This window comes from Vigna umbellata, chromosome 2, assembly GCF_029865625.1.
Source record: "Vigna umbellata cultivar VRB3 chromosome 2, Vumbellata_1.0, whole genome shotgun sequence".
Taxonomy (NCBI): domain Eukaryota; kingdom Viridiplantae; phylum Streptophyta; class Magnoliopsida; order Fabales; family Fabaceae; genus Vigna; species Vigna umbellata.
In genome coordinates this window covers 29575438-29597545 of record NC_142166.1, presented here as the reverse complement: position 1 = coordinate 29597545, position 22108 = coordinate 29575438, and the positions used below count along the sequence as shown (strand labels likewise).

Below are 22108 nucleotides of genomic sequence, written 5' to 3'. Positions count from 1 at the left end.
TTCAGTGATTTAAGCGTGCTATCTAAATTTGATATTCTTAGGTGTAAATCTGGAATGTTCGGCCTTTGGGAGTATTAGTATAATTTTATATTCTTAGTTTAAGAGGTTGAACGTCCGTTTTGGTGAATTAGTGAGTGCAGCGTTCGGTCTTCATTTGATATTCTAAGTTTGAATCTTAAACGTTCGGCTTTGGTGTATTAGACAGTACAAGCGTTCGTTCATAATTTAGTATTCAGGAATTAGCGTTCGGCAGAGAGCGTTCGGCCTTGGTGTTGTCTGATTATGAGCGTTCGGCTTTGATATTTGAGCGCTCGGCCAAATAGTGTTGAATCAAATATTGAACGTTCGGTGTTGGTAAATTATTTATACTGAGGTAAGTATTGTTAGGTAGTTTGTAGCGTTCGGTCTTAGTGTATTTTTTAAGGATAGCGTTCGATCTTGACCATATTTTATTAGGCTTCAATAGTGTTCGTTCAATTAATCTCAGGCTGCAATCTTAGCGTTCGTCCAAATTGTTTAGATGACGTTCGTACAAATAATTTAGATGACGTTCGTCAAAATGGTTTAGATGACGTTCGTCCAGATTGTTTAGATGACGTTCGTCCAAATTCTTTGGATGACGTTCGTCCAAAAAGTGTTCGTCCTAGTGTTCGGAAATGACGTTCGTCCCAAATAGTGTTCGTCCTGGTATTCGGAAATGACGCTCGTCCATATAGTGTTCGGCCTGTTGAATCTTATAGCGTTCGTCCAATTAGCAAAGTAGCGTTCGGCATTTGTGTTCGGTGAATAGTGTTCAATCGGTTTTAGCGTTCGGCCTAAGAATTCAATTAAAGCGTTCGGCGTGTGTTGGTGAAATAGCGTTCGGTCTGAGAAAAAAAATAGCGTTCGTTCAATACCGTTCGGCAGAAAACGTTCGTTCAAATAGTGTTATGAAAATATTGGGTTTTAAGTTCATTTCTCTTGAATTGAATTATGTGCAAAATGTTTGGAAAATATATACTGTTAAGGGGATTTATGTGAATGTATGAAATACGTTGGATTTAATGTGATATTATGGAGGTATCTGGTTATTCATGACTTGGGATAAGGTTTAAAGTAACAGTATGATTCATGAACGTAATTCCATGATCCTCATGGAGAGGATACATGGTGGTGTTTTGGGGTTGTATAGAATGATTACATGGTAGCTCAGTTTTGGGGGTCATCCTGAATCTCCAATGGTCTTTCTTTTCATGTAGAGAGGATTGAACATGTGGTGAGGAGTAGCAGGAGGTCCTAGTCTTGGATGCTTCCATATGATCCAAGGTGAGTAATAACGGATTAACCTCGTGATTGTGGCCGGGCGGGAGTGCCCAAATGTTTCACCAGGCGGTAGTGCCTAAAGTTCCACCAGGTGGTAGTGCCTAAAGTTTCACAAGGCGGGAGTGTCAGGGCGGGAGTGCCCAAATTTCATAAAGCCACCACGAGTGCAAGACCCGCCATAGCTCGGTAATCATTCTAGTCCGGACGAGTCGGTCTATAAAGGAACAAGTCGGGGTATAAAGTAACAAGTCTTGTGATGTCAGTTTACCATGTTTGGATGAATGTTTACATGTCCCGGAAGTATGTGAAATATGGATCAATAAGTATGCTTTAATTGTTCTTTTATATGAATCTATGAATGATTGCATGAATTAACTGTGCTGTATGTATAACATGCTTTTTATATCTAGCTCACCCTTGCATTGTTTGTGTTATGTGCTGTTTGGGTATGTTTCTTTGGCGATGATCATCCACTTGGATGGGAGCAGATGACGGAGAGGATACTTTGGAAGCAGCCCTTGATGGAGACGGAAGTGCTGCAGCTTAGATTAGCTAGACTTATTTCGTAATTCTTAATGTTTGGAGGAACTCATGTGTGTTTTAAGTTTTAAATTCTCCGTGATTTTCATGGAGAAATTCTAATACTCTTGTTGTCAATTCCGCACTATTCTGAGGATGACTGTAATCCTTAAATTACTCTTGACTGCTTTCCTATATTATGCATGATGACGTCTTTATTATATATGAATGATGTATATAATCGGGACGTTACAGTTAGAGTCGTCATAACTAAGGTGAATTTTTTTTTTTTAGTTTTATAAATTTTACCTTATGTTAGATTTATGTTCTTTTACAAATAAAATGTGTAAAAAGATTATATAAATAACTTGACAACCAATCATAATTTTTTTTCATATGTGATGAATTAATTCGATAAGTTCCAAAAATTGCTTTTAAGTTTGATTTTATTGTCGTCACTTACGGTAAATTACTTAATCAAATTTCAAAATCTAATATTTTTTTAATAGAATTTGGAAATTCATTACCTTCTTAATTAGAGATTTCAAAATTTGGTACCTTACATATACCAAATTTTAAAAACTGGAATTTTACTTATAACGAGATTCAGAAGTGTAGTTATTTGTCTAACACGATTTCAAAATCTGCTACCTATAGTCCAAACGTAATTTTCATTCTCAAATTAGTTACGGTTTTCGACATTTAATTTAAATATAGCATAAATTTCTCACGAGAATATTATCCTCGTATAAATAATAGAAAAAAAGTAAATAAAAATGGAAGTACTAAATTGTATGGAGAGAGTGAAAAAAAGTTAGGGTTGTATTAAAAATAAAAGGAAGAAATTAGACTTTACATTTTTTACCCTAGTGAAAGGTCAAAGGATATTTCGGAGTTTTAGATAAATTTGGAGGTTTAGGAAGAAATTTGGAAGTACAAAAAGAAAGCCTCGATATTTACTAAAACTGGGCCGTTCCGTTTCTCTTTCTTGGGCTTCATCAGGAATCCTGATTCATGTTAGATCCTACTCTTTACACTCCTCGTTTTGTTACATTTTTTTAAAATTACTTATTTACCTTCTTTGTCCATTTAAAAACATTATTATCTGCTTTGCACTCTTTTACACACTTGAACTTACATGATTTCATTTCCAACCTTGAAACAATGTTCTTTCTCGATAATATAAATTGGGATTAAGTTTTTTTTTCTTCCGATTAAATTAAGATATTTTCCACTCTTTCTATGTTATTTTTTTCTTCTTCAAAACTTTGGTTGAAAATGTCATCTTAAAAAATACTTTCATAAACATTTTTCTTTATTTATTACATTCTACAAAGTATTTTATAACAGACACGTAGATTTCGAAAACTTATTTTAAGAAATACATTTCGAAATCTACACAGTAGAAGAGCATTTTTGAATAATCTTCGCTTTAAAATTCGAAATACACTTTTTGGTACATTCCGTAAAATACATTTTTAAAACATAAAGAAAATTCGAATATAAAGAGAGTAATTTAAAAAAGTATTTTTAAAATATTTTTATCCATTTGTTATTTCAAGATGTACTTTATAAAAAGACATTTTAAAAAAAAAAATAATTTTGATAATTGGAATTAAAAAATTGAAAATAAGGTTCAGTACATAATTTTAAATAACATAATTAAAAAATGTAGATTATTGAAGCCTTTAAGTTTTATAATTTGCATTAATTTATGAGAACAATTAAGATGAAAGTACAAAACAAGGGTGCATTGGATTATAGGAATTGAACACATTTAATTACACTAACTCATGCATCTTACTGAATTAACCAAGCCAAACAATATACTTGATTATAATTATTACTAGATACCGCATATCACTTAAATATAAGGAAAAATGATAAAATGCTAATACCTGAAAGGATAATATAAGGGGAAATAATTGATTAAGTTCTACTAACCCGTTTTTTTTAAATTAAAATATAAAATAAATTAAAAGTTAATATTTTTATGTTATATTATTTTAAGAATATAAATATATATTAGTGTTGTAGTTTAAACCATTATCATTATAAATTAAATTTTATTTTTTATTTATAATAGAATAATATGATATGTAAATATAATTCTGGGATGGGTGACCTTGTGCGAGTGAGGACAAAGCACATTGGAAAGCCTGGTGGTGATGTGTGGGGGCAGTCGATGTTCCCTGTAAGTTGTCGGGACGTTACAAATGGTATCAGAGCCTAGCCTCTCCCAGTACGGTGTGGTTCGAGGACGAACCAGACGGAAGCTGGTGGGCATGTGACACTCGGGCACTGAGACGAGGGCGGGGAGTGACGCTGGTGCAAGAGGCATGGTGCAAGGGCCACAAGACAAGGAGCGGCTCCTGGCAGCTTCGAGTGGAAGGGTGACATGGATGAATCGAACATACACCGAAATGAGAGGGATCTGGAGACTGTATAGGTACGGGACTATACAGTTGAAGGATATCTTAAATGGATTGATTTGACTACTCATATCACCAAAATGCATTTGCTTTTCGGTAGCCTGACCCATAAGAACTCCTGGAGAAATTCTGTGATGGGTGTGGGGGCAGTCGACGTTCCCTGGCACCAAAGTACATAATTATGCAACCTACACCAAATTTACCAAATGTAAATATTTTCCCCAACTTCTAATCCTCCTAGAGTTTGTTATATACTTAATTATACTAAACCAAGTGTGTCTAAACTCATTCTAAACAAGTGACTACAGGATATCAACCCAAAAACCTTCAAAACATCAACTTAGAGACTCAAATTGAATTCTACCATTTGTGGCACAATTTCAAGCAACTTAGGGACTAATAGGTCCCAAATAACTTACCAAGACTCTTCAAATTGACATTTTGAGCACAAAACTCTCAATTCAAATTTTCACTAGTTCACTTCCTCAAAATTGAGTTCAAAACCAAGTTGAACTCTGCCTCATCACCACAACACACTCATAACTCATATTTCTTCCAGTCTAGATGCTTGAACATGACATTAAACAGCTCACAAACAAAAAATGACAGACCCATTATCAGAGATGATTTAAAAAAAAATTAAAACCCAAGGTCACAAACACAGAGAAGAGATATGGCTTTTGATTTCAAAATTTTGGATGGTGAGATAATGAAAACCACGTCGCGCCAGAGAACATAATGCGGCAACGACGATGACCATGCAATACAAAGTACCTAGTTCTTATGTCCTGCATAAAGTGTAAACAGCTATAATGCTATATATGACTCGTTAAAATTGCCGAAGCATTATGAAACTATAGAAATTGATATTAATTTAATAAGGAAGGATAAAGAATAGCTCTTTACAGCAGAGTAGACCATTGTAATTCTCCCAATACTATAATTCCCAACCTTCACAGTCCCTATCCTTCCCTCTTATTATTTTCTCATTCCTTTGCAATAACCCCCACCCTCCCACTATTCTTTGCCAGCTTAGAATTCCATCATGATCCAGATTTAATAGCATGAACATTCCCCTTAGCAGTAACACACTGCTTCTCATCGAGAACCTTCAACTAATTCTAACTCCTTTTACCATTTAGTTAAATTGATCATTTATATTCTTGTACTTAATTAGCAGATACCAAGAACAACTTAACGTTTTTAAATGTCAAACCTTTGCAAGTGTACAATGGTGTCTGAGTGGTCAAGTCCCAAAATCGAACACTGGTATCACCAGAACCACTTGCCAGTTGTCGTCCATCGGGACTGAAGGCAACACTAAGTACAACTTCGGCATGACCTAAAAATATAAACAACCGCAAAAATATGAATTCCAAAAAATTCAAAGAATAACACAAACTTGTGCTACAATAATCATCAACATCCAAACCACGCTGTTGTCTCTTACAGTTTAGCAAGCACAATACAACATTGTGCCACTACGAATGGGAAAATACACAATATGTCTCACATACCAGAAATAGTTGCAGAACAACGATTCACAGGACGAATCCGGAAAATAGCTTGAGGTTGATAAACTATAGGCAAAGCCTTGTCCATGGAGACTGGAATAGTGTTAAAGTAACATTGCAAAGGAAAAGAAAAACATCATTACAAGTGCGTAATTCTTTGTATCAATTCTCTAGAAAGATGAGGATTTTTTTTCTCAAAATGTGTTAAAAGCAAGTAAATAAGTGAATTTACAACGAATTAAGAAGGAAAAAGAAATAATTTATTGTAAACAAACATGACTAACCTTTGTTTTTCTGCAAGTATGTTTCAAGTGGTTCAATGAGCTCCTCATCTGATATATAGAAAGCATACGACAACTTCTCTTCCTAAAATGAAAGCATAGATAATCGCTCAATGTTATAAATAATAAACAAAATGTAAAATAGAATTTGAGAAGAATAAAGGGACTTGCTTACATTGTTTTGAAGCTTATTAACAATCTGATTGAGGTGTTGAGGGCCAGCATTCTGAGGTAGGTACATGGGAGAGCCCAAGGGAGTTCCATTTGGGTCGGTCAAAAGACACATCACGTTGTTGATTATCTCCCTCTTCTCCACCATAGTCTCTGTCTCTACCTCCATTTTTCAATCAGGGATTTTCCTTCTCTTATGCTGAGATTCTCTTATGGATGATGCTTCTTACTCTTCCACTTGGGTGTCGCTTCTATAGTGAACAAAAATTAGACTCTCCATATTAGAATTTAAACTCGAATTGAGAGCCTCGTGAACGCATTAACCAACACCTTTTGGGCTTTTCTTCATGCACAAAAAAAAATTCTTACCCAGCCGCCGTGAACGATGCTCTGCCACAAATCCTTCTCTCCGGTGCTACAGATGCGTGGAAACGTTCTCAAACAAGACACGCACACGAATGGGGATAAAAATGCATGGTGATGGGTGTTTCTTCGTGCATCCCATCAAATTTCTACCTGCACCTCATCACAGGCTTCCGAAAATTTTGATCCGGTGCAGGGGTGTGTTAACTGTCTCTAGACTAGTATTTGCAATTTTTTTTTGCGCTATTTGGAAAACCTGAAGCATGCTAATGGGTAGGGGAATTCTTTGTTGGTCACAACTGTTGATGCTATTTCAATGAGATGCTGTAGTCGTGAGTTTGAGTCTGGTCAACTTGTTATATTCTATTAGTGTCTTCTCTCATTTTTTATGTATCAATTTCAGTGCAGGAAAGCAAAAGATCTTTATCTCTGGATGGCCAAATGCCCCAGTGGCCCATCTGTAAAATTTTTAGTCAGTGCAAGTATATTCCGATTCAATCATTGTAATGTTAATATAACACTAGTTTGCTTGCTCTGATTATTTAGAGTTCTGATGTCTGTATACTCTAGGCATCACTGGTCATTCTTCCCAGTGAACTATGTCTTTTGTGTTTCTCTCTCTATCTCGACCATTTTTTATATACACTTTTAGTGATTTTCCTTTTTCCTCCTGTTTTTTCAGTTCATACAATGGAGGAGTTGAAGCTAACGGGAAATCACCTAAAAGGTTCTCGTCCACTTTTGACGTTTTCTGCAAATTTTGAAAAAGATGCACATTGGAAACTGTTAAAGGAGATGTTGTTACAGGTGTGTTGTTGGTTTCTTTCGTTGCAAGTTTTTTCGTTTTTGTCCATCTAGTTCCATCCGAGGAAAGATGGATTTCTGTAAACTTATGTTAATAACTCTCATATGTGCACTTTCATATATAAGGTAAAGGTTAGCTTGATGATTTCATCTTATTTTTATGATTCGTGATGTTGTACACCATGAATTTCCGGCCAAATTAAGAACTGCTTCATGTGCTTTCTACCAATTTAATTGGAATCTTACATTTTTGTCGTCATATATCTTCCTACGATTTTTTTCTCAATTTATTATGTCTGATCAATGAAAATTCAATTGATGTTATTGTTATGCCTATCTATTTTACATAGTTTATGTCATATATCTGTTTAATGTATATTTTCTGTGTGCAGTTCTCTCTATTTCTGATACTGTTGTTTGTTTACTGTATTTGATAATTTCTAATATACTATTTCTTTCCTTTTGTTTAGATATTTGAAGTACCAAAGGACCATAGAAAGGCTAAGCCCTTCCATGATCATGTTTTTGTTTTCTCAATAGCTGATGACCATATATGGTTCCGGAATTACCAGGTTTGTGTCTGTATTCCGGAATTACCATAGACTATTTTTGCATTAAGACAAAGGTTAAAAAATCTTGGAGATTATTGTTAGGAGCATCTTTTCTGCCTATTTCTATACAAATTAAGTGTATGCATTGTTATTATAAACATGTTTATTGCTCTTTTTAGCCACATGTTAATGATTGAAGTGAAGTTTGGGTCGAGCATTTTTAACCTGTACTCCTTTACTTTCTTATAAACATTACTCAATTATCAACTTATCTATACATTTCAATTTGAAGTTTTAGTTTTTGACAAGACTTAGATAATATATAAAGAATGGTTAACCACAGGAATTTTGAAGATGAAGGATATTTGACCATTATAATGAGTTTAAATTTTATCTACTACCGATGTAAAACATTTTATTTGTAAATACATTAATATGTTCCGCTATGGTATTGTTTTGTAAGCTCAAAGGTTAAACTATGATGCATGTAATGTTTTATTTTATTGATCATCTTTATTCATTTAATTATGGTCAGTCTTACCAGATCAGTGAAGATCGAATCAAGTGGGGATTTTGGTTTGACCTGTGCGTGCCTGCGATAGATGTTATACTCCGTTTTTGTTGGACAATATACCGTTAGATTGAGTCATTTGTGTTATACTCATGACATGGTCATTAGAGGACAATTGTTACTATTAGTTGTTCGCAATACTCCTATTTAATTCGAACATTATATGGACTCATTTTCTCCAACTATATAATATATATTTTTCCATGAGACAATATTGTAGTATTTTCTACCTGTTGCTAATGCCTACTGAGGAATGTTACATCTTTATTCCCTTGCAGATTTCTACTCATCATAATGAATCAGACAAATTACCAAGGGGAGGCCTTGATAAAATGACATTGATTGAGGTCTGAAAACTGGTTCTTCATGTATCTTTTGATCTTTCAATTTCTAACATTCATTTAACCTATGAGCAAACTATTTGTTTAGGTCGGTCCACGGTTCTGCTTGAACCCAATTAAAATATTTGGTGGCAGTTTTGGAGGCCCGACATTATATGAGAATCCATTTTATGTATCTCCAAATCAGGTACCAATCAATATATTTTTCATGTATGCCTTGAATTTTTCTTTCCAGATAAGATATATCACACATGTATATCAAATATGCTAGAAAAATACAATATATAAACAAAACTAAAAGAAAAGGCAAAATTTAAAACCCATTAACCCATGAGAAGAGTCTCAATGGCTTCGAAGAAAAGTGCTGACATTTCAGGGGTTGGAGACTTGATTGCACATTTGATGCCAGGGTTTCCAATCACTGGTAAGTTTAATTAAGAATGGAACCCCTTTAGGGAGTTTAGCTGAGAAGTAAAACACGTCCTTGATAGCAATCTTGCGCTTTACAATAAATAACATGTTTGGTGCAACCTATTGTTCCAGAGTTGCGTCTGCACTGCTAATTACCTTTCACAACAAACGCACGTCGGACATCCGTTTAAGGCCAAACGGATATCCCACATCCGTTTTGGCCTATATCCGTTTGGTCTTCGTGGGTTCTGTTCAACAATACAACTACCAGAAAGATAGTGCACAAGCAACGACAAAACAACATAGATCCAAAGCCAAAAAATAATAATACACCATAAATTAAACTATCAAACAAGGCTAAACAATAATGTTGAAGAAAACTAGTGAAGAAAATCAACCTGAATGGAGAGGAAAATAAACCGAAGAAAATCTAGATCACGTTTCTCGATGCTTCTCCACGCTCCTTCATACTAGAAATCAACAACAATGGAAGCAATAACAATGGAAGCAATGAAACCCAAAAGGAAAATGACAAAGAGACAAATGAAGGAAAAGAAAAGGAAAGGACGAAGAAATGAGAGAAAGTGAGAAGGAAACGGGGAAGAGAGATATATGTCAGAGATGGGTGGGGTGCAGCTGAAGAGCAAAATTGACGTGAAATAGAGTTTTCAAATTAATGAAAAAATCCTAAACAGTAAAAATAAAAAGGTTTTAACTAAAAAAGAAGGATAAAATTGGAATTAAATGAATTTGGAGAGGTGGAGGAAGCACGGTGTAGTGGTAGAGGGAGTAACACCCGTACAAATTTGATGGGATGCACGAAGAAACACCCATCACCATGCATTTTTACCCCCATTCGTCTGCATGTCTTGTTTGAGAACGTTCCGACGCATCTGTAGCACCGGAGAGAAGGATTTGTGGCAGAGCATCGTTCACGGCGGCTGGGTAAGAATTTTTTTTTGTACATGAAGAAAAGCCCAAAAGGGTGTTGGTTAATGCGTTCACGAGGCTCTCAATTCGAGTTTGAATTCTAATAGGGAGAGTCTAATTTTTGTTCACTGTAGAAGCGACACCTTCAAGTGTTCCTTAAAATGCCAGAGAAAAACTCTTATGTACACAGTCAATTCCTCACCCCACGAAGGTCCCCCAGGTTCCTCCCCCAACTAAACCACACCACTCTCAATCCCAAATCTGCCGTCGTTTTCGTAAATAAATCCAATGAGTTGGGTTGAGAATATCATCATTTAAAATTTAAAATTTAAAGTTTAAAATTTAAAATTTAAAATGATGATATTTGACAAAGAAAAAGAAACATAAATATGGGAGGTCTTAGGTCTCTGTATGATGGATCCTGGGTCCTGCGTAATTTAGGGTTTGTGCCAGTGTGACTTCATTTCACTACTTTTTTTAGTTTCAACACGACAACGAAGATAGAACCAAATAGATCCCCAAGTGGAAGAGTAAGAAGCATCATCCATAAGAGAATCTCAGCATAAGAGAAGGAAAATCCCTGATTGAAAAATGGAGGTAGAGACAGAGACTATGATGGAGAAGAGGGAGATAATCAACAACGTGATGTGTCTTTTGACAGACCCAGATGGAACTCCCTTGGGCTCTCCCATGTACCTACCTCAGATTGCTGGCCCTCAACACCTCAATCAGATTGTTAATAAGCTTCAAAACAATGTAAGCAAGTCCCTTTATTCTTCTCAAATTCTATTTTACATTTTGTTTATTATTTATAACATTGAGCGATTATCTATGCTTTCATTTTAGGAAGAGAAGTTGTCGTATGCTTTCTATATATCAGATGAGGAGCTCATTGTGCCACTTGAAACATACTTGCAGAAAAACAAAGGTTAGTCATGTTTGTTTACAATAAATTATTTCTTTTTCTTTCTTAATTCGTTGTAAATTCACTTATTTACTTGCTTTTAACACATTTTGAGAAAAAAAATCCTCATCTTTCTAAAGAATTGATACAAAGAATGACGCACTTGTAATGATGTTTTTCTTTTCCTTTGTAATGTTACTTTAACACTATTCCAGTCTCGGTGGAGAAGGCTTTGCCTATAGTTTGTCAACCTCAAGCTATTTTTTGGATTCGTCCTGTGAATCGTTGTTCTACAACTATTTCTGGTATGTGAGACATATTGTGTATTTTCCCATTCGTAGTGGCACAATGTTGTATTGTGCTTGCTAAACTGTGAGAGACATCAGTGTGGTTTGGATGTTGATGATTGCAGCACAAGTTTGTGTTATTCTGTGAATGTTCTGGAATTCATATTTTTGCGGTTGTTTATATTTTTAGGTCATGCTGAAGCTGTACTTAGTGTTGCCTTCAGTCCCGATGGACGACAACTGGCAAGTGGTTCTGGTGATACCAGTGTTCGATTTTGGGACTTGACCACTCAGACACCATTGTACACTTGCAAAGGTTTGACATTTAAAAATGTTAAGTTGTTATTGGTATTTGCTAATTAAGTACAGGAATATAAATGATCAATTTAACTAAATTGTAAAAGGAGTTAAAATTAGTTGAAGGTTCTCGATGAGAAGCAGTGTGTTACTGCTAAGGGGAATGTTCATGCTATTAAATCTGGATCATGATGGAATTCTAAGCTGGCAAAGAATAGTGGGAGGGTGGGGGTTATTGCAAAGGAATGAGAAAATAATAAGAGGGAAGGATAGGGACTGTGAAGGCTGAGAATTATAGTATTGAGAGAATTACAATGGTTTACTCTGCTGTAAAGAGCTATTCTTTATCCTTCCTTATTAAATTAATATCAATTTCTATAGTTTCATAATGCTTCGGCAATTTTAACGAGTCATATATAGCATTATAGCTGTTAACATTTTATGCAGGACACAAGAACTGGGTACTTTGTATTGCATGGTCACTGGATGGAAAATATCTTGTAAGTGGGAGCAAGGCTGTTGAACTTATTTGTTGGGACCCTCAAACTGGAAAGTCATTAGGCAATCCACTAACTGTAAGATCTTTGATCACCAATACAAACATCCATTATAAAGTTTGTTTACTCTTTTCTTAAATTTTTTTCATTTAAGTTTATTGATAGCATTGCAAACTTCCACTATTTGAAGATTCAAACAGAGAAAACTTGATGCTTTGAACATTGAATAGTACATTGTCGTAGTGAAGTACATATTGAAAACAGTAGTGAGCAATGGAGCAATGGCTGCAGGGGCAGCATTGATTTAGCTATAAGAATTACACAACTCTAGTTACACAGCTTCCCCACTTTTAGTGATTTTCCTTTTTCCTCCTATTTTTTCAGTTCATACAATGGAGGAGTTGAAGCTAACGGGAAATCACCTAAAAGGTTCTCGTCCACTTTTGACGTTTTCTGCAAATTTTGAAAAAGATGCACATTGGAAACTGTTAAAGGAGATGTTGTTACAGGTGTGTTGTTTGTTTTTTTCGTTGCAAGTTTTTTCGTTTTTGTCCATCTAGTTCCATCCGAGGAAAGATGGATTTCTGTAAACTTATGTTGATAACTCTCATATGTGCACTTTCATATATAAGGTAAAGGTTAGCTTGATGATTTCATCTTATTTTTATGATTCGTGATGTTGTACACCATGAATTTCCGGCCAAATTAAGAACTGCTTCATGTGCTTTCTACCAATTTAATTGGAATCTTACATTTTTGTCGTCATATATCTTCCTACGATTTTTTTCTCAATTTATTATGTCTGATCAATGAAAATTCAATTGATGTTATTGTTATGCCCATCTATTTTACATAGTTTATGTCATATATCTGTTTAATGTATATTTTCTGTGTGCAGTTATCTCTATTTCTGATACTATTGTTTGTTTACTGTATTTGATAATTTCTAATATACTATTTCTTTCCTTTTGTTTAGATATTTGAAGTACCAAAGGACCATAGAAAGGCTAAGCCCTTCCATGATCATGTTTTTGTTTTCTCAATAGCTGATGACCATATATGGTTCCGGAATTACCAGGTTTGTGTCTGTATTCCGGAATTACCATAGACTATTTTTGCATTAAGACAAAGGTTAAAAAATCCTGGAGATTATTGTTAGGAGCATCTTTTCTGCCTATTTCTATACAAATTAAGTGTATGCATTGTTATTATAAACATGTTTATTGCTCTTTTTAGCCACGTGTTAATGATTGAAGTGAAGTTTGGGTCGAGCATTTTTAACCTTTACTCCTTTACTTTCTTATAAACATTACTCAATTATCAACTTATCTATACATTTCAATTTGAAGTTTTAGTTTTTGACAAGACTTAGATAATATATAAAGAATGGTTAACCACAAGAATTTTGAAGATGGAGGATATTTAACCATTATAATGAGTTTAAATTTTATCTACTACCGATGTAAAACATTTTATTTGTAAATACATTAATATGTTCCGCTATGGTATTGTTTTGTAAGCTCAAAGGTTAAACTATGATGCATGTAATGTTTTATTTTATTGATCATCTTTATTCATTTAATTATGGTCAGTCTTACCAGATCAGTGAAGATCGAATCAAGTGGGGATTTTGGTTTGACCTGTGCGTGCCTGCGATATGATGTTATACTCCATTTTTGTTGGACAATATACCGTTAGATTGAGTCATTTGTGTTATACTCATGACATGGTCATTAGAGGACAATTGTTACTATTAGTTGTTCGCAATACTCCTATTTAATTCGAACATTATATGGTCTCATTTTCTCCAACTATATAATATTGATTTTTCCATGAGACAATATTGTAGTATTTTCTACCTGTTGCTAATGCCTATTGAGGAATGTTACATCTTTATTCCCTTGCAGATTTCTACTCATCATAATGAATCAGACAAATTACCAAGGGGAGGCCTTGATAAAATGACATTGATTGAGGTCTGAAAACTAGTTCTTCATGTATCTTTTGATCTTTCAATTTCTAACATTCATTTAACCTATGAGCAAACTATTTGTTTGGGTCGGTCCACGGTTCTGCTTGAACCCAATTAAAATATTTGGTGGCAGTTTTGGAGGCCCGACATTATATGAGAATCCATTTTATGTATCTCCAAATCAGGTACCAATCAATATATTTTTCATGTATGCCTTGAATTTTTCTTTCCAGATAAGATATATCACACCTGTATATCAAATATGCTAGAAAAATACAATATATAAACAAAACTAAAAGAAAAGGCAAAATTTAAAACCCATTAACCCATGAGAAGAGTCTCAATGGCTTCGAAGAAAAGTGCTGACATTTCAGGGGTTGGAGACTTGATTGCACATTTGATGCCAGGGTTTCCAATCACTGGTAAGTTTAATTAAGAATGGAACCCCTTTAGGGAGTTTAGCTGAGAAGTAAAACACGTCCTTGATAGCAATCTTGCGCTTTGCAATAAATAACATGTTTGGTGCAACCTATTGTTCCAGAGTTGCGTCTGCACTGCTAATTACCTTTCGCAACAAACGCACGTCGGACATCCGTTTAAGGCCAAACGGATATCCCACATCCGTTTTGGCCTATATCCGTTTGGTCTTCGCGAGTTCTGTTCAACAATACAACTACCAGAAAGATATTGCACAAGCAACGGCAAAACAACATAGATCCAAAGCCAAAAAATAATAATACACCATAAATTAAACTATCAAACAAGGCTAAACAATAATGTTGAAGAAAACTAGTGAAGAAAATCAACCTGAATGGAGAGGAAAATAAACCGAAGAAAATCTGGATCACGTTTCTCGATGCTTCTCCACGCTCCTTCATACTAGAAATCAACAACAATGGAAGCAATAACAATGGAAGCAATGAAACCCAAAAGGAAAATGGCAAAGAGACAAATGAAGGAAAAGAAAAGGAAAGGACGAAGAAATGAGAGAAAGTGAGAAGGAAAAGGGGAAGAGAGATATATGTGAGAGATGGGTGGGGTGCAGCTGAAGAGCAAAATTGACGTGAAATAGAGTTTTCAAATTAATGAAAAAATCCTAAACAGTAACAATAAAAAGGTTTTAACTAAAAAAGAAGGATAAAGTTGGAATTAAATGAATTTGGAGAGGTGGAGGAAGCACGGTGTGGTGGTAGAGGGAGTAACACCCGTACAAATTTGATAAGATGCACGAAGAAACACCCATCACCATGCATTTTTATCCCCATTCGTCTGCATGTCTTGTTTGAGAACGTTCCGACGCATCTGTAGCACCGGAGAGAAGGATTTGTGGTAGAGCATCGTTCACGGCGGCTGCGTAAGAATTTTTTTTTGTGCATGAAGAAAAGCCCAAAAGGGTGTTGGTTAATGCGTTCACGAGGCTCTCAATTCGAGTTTGAATTCTAATAGGGAGAGTCTAATTTTTGTTCACTGTAGAAGCGACACCTTCAAGTGTTCGTTAAAATGCCAGAGAAAAACTCTTATGTACACAGTCAATTCCTCACCCCACGAAGGTCCCCCAGGTTCCTCCCCCAACTAAACCACACCACTTTCAATCCCAAATCTGCCGTCGTTTTTGTAAATAAATCCAATGAGTTGGGTTGAGAATATCATCATTTAAAATTTAAAATTTAAAGTTTAAAATTTAAAATTTAAAATGATGATATTTAACAAAGAAAAAGAAACATAAATATGGGAAGTCTGAGGTCTCTGTATGATGGATCCTGGGTCCTGCGTAATTTAGGGTTTGTGCCGGTGTGACTTTATTTCACTACTTTTTTTAGTTTCACCACGACAACGAAGATAGAACCAAATAGATCCCCAAGTGGAAGAGTAAGAAGCATCATCCATAAGAGAATCTCAGCATAAGAGAAGGAAAATCCCTGATTGAAAAATGGAGGTAGAGACAGAGACTATGATGGAGAAGAGGGAGATAATCAACAACGTGATGTCTCTTTTGACAGACCCAGATGGAACTCCCTTGGGCTCTCCCATGTACCTACCTCAGATTGCTGGCCCTCAACACCTTAATCAGATTGTTAATAAGCTTCAAAACAATGTAAGCAAGTCCCTTTATTCTTCTCAAATTCTATTTTACATTTTGTTTATTATTTATAACATTGAGCGATTATCTATGCTTTCATTTTAGGAAGAGAAGTTGTCGTATGCTTTCTATATATTAGATGAGGAGCTCATTGTGCCACTTGAAACATACTTGCAGAAAAACAAAGGTTAGTCATGTTTGTTTACAATAAATTATTTCTTTTTCTTTCTTAATTCGTTGTAAATTCACTTATTTACTTGCTTTTAACACATTTTGAGAAAAAAAATCCTCATCTTTCTAAAGAATTGATACAAAGAATTACGCACTTGTAATGATGTTTTTCTTTTCCTTTGCAATGTTACTTTAACACTATTTCAGTCTCGGTGGAGAAGGCTTTGCCTATAGTTTGTCAACCTCAAGCTATTTTTTGGATTCGTCCTGTGAATCGCTGTTCTGCAACTATTTCTGGTATGTGAGACATATTGTGTATTTTCCCATTCGTAGTGGCACAATGTTGTATTGTGCTTGCTAAACTGTGAGAGACATCAGTGTGGTTTGGATGTTGATGATTGTAGCACAAGTTTGTGTTATTCTTTGAATGTTCTGGAATTCATATTTTTGCGGTTGTTTATATTTTTAGGTCATGCTGAAGCTATACTTAGTGTTGCCTTCAGTCCCGATGGACGATAACTGGCAAGTGGTTCTGGTGATACCAGTGTTCGATTTTGGGACTTGACCACTCAGACACCATTGTACACTTGCAAAGGTTTGACATTTAAAAATGTTAAGTTGTTCTTGGTATTTGCTAATTAAGTACAGGAATATAAATGATCAATTTAACTAAATTGTAAAAGGAGTTAGAATTAGTTGAAGGTTCTCGATGAGAAGCAGTGTGTTACTGCTAAGGGGAATGTTCATGCTATTAAATCTGAATCATGATGGAATTCTAAGCTGGCAAAGAATAGTGGGAGGGTGGGGGTTATTGCAAAGGAATGAGAAAATAATAAGAGGGAAGGATAGGGACTGTGAAGGCTGAGAATTATAGTATTGAGAGAATTACAATGGTCTACTCTGCTGTAAAGTGCTATTCTTTATCCTTCCTTATTAAATTAATATCAATTTCTATAGTTTCATAATGCTTCGGCAATTTTAACGAGTCATATATAGCATTATAGCTGTTAACATTTTATGCAGGACACAAGAACTGGGTACTTTGTATTGCATGGTCACTGGATGGAAAATATCTTGTAAGTGGGAGCAAGGCTGTTGAACTTATTTGTTGGGACCCTCAAACTGGAAAGTCATTAGGCAATCCACTAACTGTAAGATCTTTGATCACCAATACAAACATCCATTATAAAGTTTGTTTACTCTTTTCTTAAATTTTTTTCATTTAAGTTTATTGATAGCATTGCAAACTTCCACTATTTGAAGATTCAAACAGAGAAAACTTGATGCTTTGAACATTGAATAGTACATTGTCGTAGTGAAGTACATATTGAAAACAGTAGTGAGCAATGGAGCAATGGCTGCAGGGGCAGCATTGATTTAGCTATAAGAATTACACAACTCTAGTTACACATCTTCCCCCTTCTTTCCTTGCCTTAATTCCAAAAGTAAATAAAAGAACATCCTGCCTTATTCTGGAGATGTTTTATATGAATTGTCATTTATTTTTTATTAGTTACTGATAACACTCTAGATTTACATATTTTTCTCTATTAAAAATCATTTCTTAGATTTCTTTAGTTTTTAATTTCTTAGAATTAAATTTGTGAGATCCTTAATAATTAGCTTAAATTAATCCTGGCACCTCACCCTTAATGCTTGCCACCTCATTCCCAGCCATTTAAAACCCACTTCCTAATCTGATCAAAATTCTGTCTGACGTGCACGAAGCACCACGCTCATCATTCTCTGAAACATTAAAACGCACTAAACTCTACATGCACACACGCCACTTGTCACGTTGGAATCTTCTAAATCAGAGTTTGGTGTGCATGTGGCAACCTGTGACACGTTCTTCCAATTGAACGTTGGTTTAACCAAAACCAGACTTTTCGAAAACTCTCTCTCACTTGCACGAACTCATCTTCAACCTCTGAACTCACCCTTTCATCTTCTCCAACTTCTCTCTAAAAACCCTAAACTTCTCTCTGCTGTAATCCTTACGTTTCTTCTCCAATCGCGTTTTCAGCACCGTAGGAACAACCACTGCACTAAGAGCTATCCATTGGACCGAACAGCTTCAAAGACTGACACTGGTGAGTCCCTTTCGTAGTTCGTCCTTAGGTTCTGGAAAAATAGAGTTTTAGTTGCATGCAAACTGGTATTCTAAGAGTTCTGTAATCTGTGGTTAGATTTGGTTCTGGAAGAGTCAAGAATCCTAAGCAAAACGTAGTTGGACGAAGCCATTTTATACATCTAGAACAAGCTTGAATTTCAATCCGGGTAAGGGAAGTTTATATGTTTAATTTATACTGTTTGATTTATGATCTGAGATGCATGTATGGAAAGCATGATGTTTGAGTATTTAGAAACGTTTACTGATATGGAATATGATTTCTGGTTTGTTTTGCATGTGTGAAAAATATGAAGTTGAGTTGTTAGAAATGATCACTGATATCTGATATGCATTCTGGTTTGGATGAATCTGTCATGAACTGATACGGCTTGTATGAATTATATTTGATGTTGAATTTGTTTTAAATGCATGTTGAGTTGATTATGGATGAATGGAGAATGGCTATTGTGTGGTTGGAATGATTTTAAATGTTGAAATCTGCATGATGATGATGTTTGAAGGGAATTAAACCTGAAATGGAAGTATAAAGTTGGAAAATGGAAATCTGGAAAAATTCTGCTAAGTGTGAAAAATCTAAATTTTCTAATCCTTCTCTGTTGCTAAAAGGACGTTCGTCACTGTACGGTCTTAGACCGTTCGGTTTTTGGTTAACATGACTTAGATTGGAATTCATTCATTTGGAATGAATTCTGCTCAAGAACGAGCGTCCCCCAATTGAGTGAATGAGCGTTCGTTCTGCTCAATATAGATCAATATTTAAAACTTTATAAATAAGTGACGTTCGGTCTTAAGTCGAGCGTTCGTCCTCAATGACGTTCGGCCTCATGTCGAGCGTTCGTCCTTATTGTTGTTCGACCTTATGTCGAACGTTAGTTTTAGAGAGCGTTCGTCCTTATACTGAACGTTCGTCCAAAGTTGGCGTTCGGTCCTATACCGAAACGCTCGTCCTATAAAGCGCTTGGGTTATAACCAGCGTTAGTGCTGATTCGTGCTTGGTCATTGACCTAGCGTTCGTCCACAGCAGGGTTCGGTTTCTAACTGAACGCTCGTCCTTATTATTGAATTCTGAGCGAACGTAATTGACGTTCGTCCAAAGTAAATTTCTGAACGTTCATTCATTGACAGTAAGAGTTGTTTCTGTACTTTAAATATTCTGGTTATTTATCTAAGTTATTCTGTAAGATAATTATTTCTTTTGATTCAACCTAAAGTTCTTGTACTCAACATCTTCTAAGTATTATTCTGAACTTCTAAATTCAATCTCATCTAAATTCTTTAAGAATTCTTAATGTCCATCAGTGAATAAGAGTTCGTTTCTTTTGTTCAGAAACGTGAAATCAAAGGTTCTGTAATAAGTTCGTTTTATTTGAGTAAAGAATGCATGACGTTAATGTTAAGAGAGTGGAACACAGAATGAAAATGTGAAAATGAGAAATGTTTAATGTGGACGAATGATATGTTGAACGAATTATTGGAATTGGATTTTTACGAGCGTTCCAGGGAGGAACGTCTCTTATATGATTGAATATTGAATTGTTAAGGTATGACTGTGGTTAGTTAATGCTGGCTTGGTCCATCCTGATATTCCGTGATACACCTCTTCAAGTAGAAGGGGGTAGTCATGCGTGGGAATGGCAGGAGGTCCTTAGTCCATAAGTTAACATGGGCGACGTAAGAACGGACTTACCTTGAGTGGCAGCTGTTTGGTGTTACCCAGTTACTACACCACTCGGGTGCAAGGACGCCTGTAACTACATGGTTCATACAGTCCGGACGGTCTGTCTTATTATATGCCTTTATATGATTATTATTTGATGAATTACATGCTGTATGTGTGTTTAGAAATGTAACTGTATGTGTTGATTGTATAAATTAAATATTATAAGCTTACCCTTGCATTTTCCATTGTGTTGTCTACTGTACATGTATACTCCGTCTTGTCAAATGCAATGATCATCCGTTGTGGATGTGAGCAGATGGTGGTACATCCCTTGAAGCAATGCTGGAAGAAGAAAATTTGGACGACCCCAATCTGGTTGAAGTTGAAGTAAAGGCCGAGCCTTAGAGTGCTCGTTTGATTTAGGCTGTACATGTTAGCATAGTTATAACGTTCGGCCACCTATTTTGTAAGGCCGTTCGTCTTATTCATCTCTGATTGTATTTTGGTGCACGTTAGTTTATGTATTTAAGAGCGTTCACTCTTGGTTTTATTGTATGCGTTTACACGCGTCCGCTGTACTGATGCCGTTAGGCTTTTCAATCCAGTTTTAAATGCAAAGACTGTTTGTGATTACTGTTAATTGTAATTAATTCTGAATTATAGTGATTACTGTATTTTGGGATGTTACATTAGTGGTATCAGAGCAGTTTTGTTCTTCTAAGGACACTGTAGGGTTATGAGTGCACTGTGTTTTGTTGTGTGCTTATTGCATGTTTAATGAGTTATTATTGTTTTAACTCTTGGACATAACTAATGCTCGTTTGTTTTTCTCTGCATCCAGAGAACAAATGGCACCTAGACTTCCTCCTCCTCCTCAACCGAATGAGTCCGAAACGTCCAACAACACTAGATTGTTGGAAACCGTGGTGGAAAGATTGCATCAACAAAATACCACGTTGCTGGAGCAAAACGCCACCCTGATGCAGCAAAACCAAGCTGCTATGCAAGGTTTGGAGGCCTCGCGTGTTAATTCTGAAAACACGCAAAGGCAGTTGATGGAAATCTTGGCTGCAACTAGAGGTGCGCCTGGAGCATCTTCTTCAAACGCTGCTCAACCTGCTGCCGAGTGGAGTTTGGAGAGCTTCCTGCAGCATCACCCAGCTAAGTTCAGTGGGAAGTGCCTCCCTGATGAGGCTGATCAGTGGCTGAGGGATATGGAGAGGATTTTTAACGCCAAAAGGTGTCCGGATGAGAACAGGTTGGCGTATACAGAATACTTATTAACTGGAGAAGCAAGCCATTGGTGGACGAGCACAAGGGCCATACTGGTAGACGCTCACCGCCCTGTTACTTGGGAAGTATTCCGTAATAAGTTTTATGAGGAATATTTCCCTGACAGCGTAAAGTTTGCAAAGGAGGTGGAGTTTTTACAACTGGTTCAAGGTGGAATGTCTGTATCAGAATACACCAATAAGTTTAAACACCTTGTCCGATTCAATACAATGGCCACTAGTGAGGAGTGGCAGTGCAGAAAATTTGAGAATGGTCTACGCAGTGATCTGAAGGTTGTGATTTCCAGTTTATGCATCCGAACGTTCCCTGCCATGGTGGAGAGGGCTAAGGTACTGGAAAAGAATTTAGCAGAGGTGGAACGGTATAAGAAACAGCAAACAGTAAGGGGGCCAATTGTCTCAAGGGGGAGTGTGAATCAGAGAGGATCCCCTTACGCTCGTCCAGCAGCCAACACAAGTGGATCTCAAGCCTTGATTCCTGCTGGACAGTCTGGACAGCAAGGTAGTATCACTTGTTTTCAGTGTGGAGGGCCACACTACCGTTCATCATGCCCTCAGTTGGCGAGAGGAAAACATTGTGCTCGTTGCGGAAGAAGTGGACATGGAACGAATGAGTGCAACTCT

At 36.0% G+C, this 22108-nt stretch overlaps 3 protein-coding genes across 3 annotated transcripts in view; all 3 read left to right on the top strand.

Moving 5' to 3' along the window:
* LOC148203774 (ribosome biogenesis protein BRX1 homolog 1-like) overlaps nucleotides 1-9539 on the top strand; it is a 41475-nt gene extending 31936 nt beyond the window's left edge. Inside the window, exons 2-7 of the mRNA XM_088107747.1 lie at nucleotides 6991-7064; nucleotides 7265-7389; nucleotides 7857-7958; nucleotides 8787-8855; nucleotides 8938-9036; nucleotides 9393-9539. Coding sequence (XP_087963873.1) covers nucleotides 6991-7064; nucleotides 7265-7389; nucleotides 7857-7958; nucleotides 8787-8855; nucleotides 8938-9036; nucleotides 9393-9539 — 616 coding nt within the window. The remainder of the gene's footprint in view (nucleotides 1-6990; nucleotides 7065-7264; nucleotides 7390-7856; nucleotides 7959-8786; nucleotides 8856-8937; nucleotides 9037-9392) is intronic.
* Nucleotides 9540-10659: 1120 nt separating this feature from the next.
* LOC148203773 (notchless protein homolog) lies at nucleotides 10660-12483 on the top strand. Its single transcript, XM_088107746.1, has 6 exons — nucleotides 10660-10946; nucleotides 11037-11118; nucleotides 11310-11399; nucleotides 11572-11697; nucleotides 12126-12253; nucleotides 12406-12483. Exons 1-6 carry the CDS (start codon nucleotides 10782-10784, stop codon nucleotides 12481-12483), a joined length of 669 nt encoding a protein of 222 aa, XP_087963872.1. The 5' UTR covers nucleotides 10660-10781.
* A 74-nt stretch (nucleotides 12484-12557) lies between these two features.
* On the top strand, nucleotides 12558-14163 carry LOC148203772 (ribosome biogenesis protein BRX1 homolog 2-like). The gene is made up of 3 exons (XM_088106351.1): nucleotides 12558-12684; nucleotides 13152-13253; nucleotides 14083-14163. The coding sequence occupies exons 1-3, from the start codon at nucleotides 12568-12570 to the stop codon at nucleotides 14155-14157; spliced, it is 294 nt and encodes a 97-aa protein (XP_087962477.1). The 5' UTR covers nucleotides 12558-12567; the 3' UTR covers nucleotides 14158-14163.
* Nucleotides 14164-22108: the final 7945 nt, after the last annotated feature.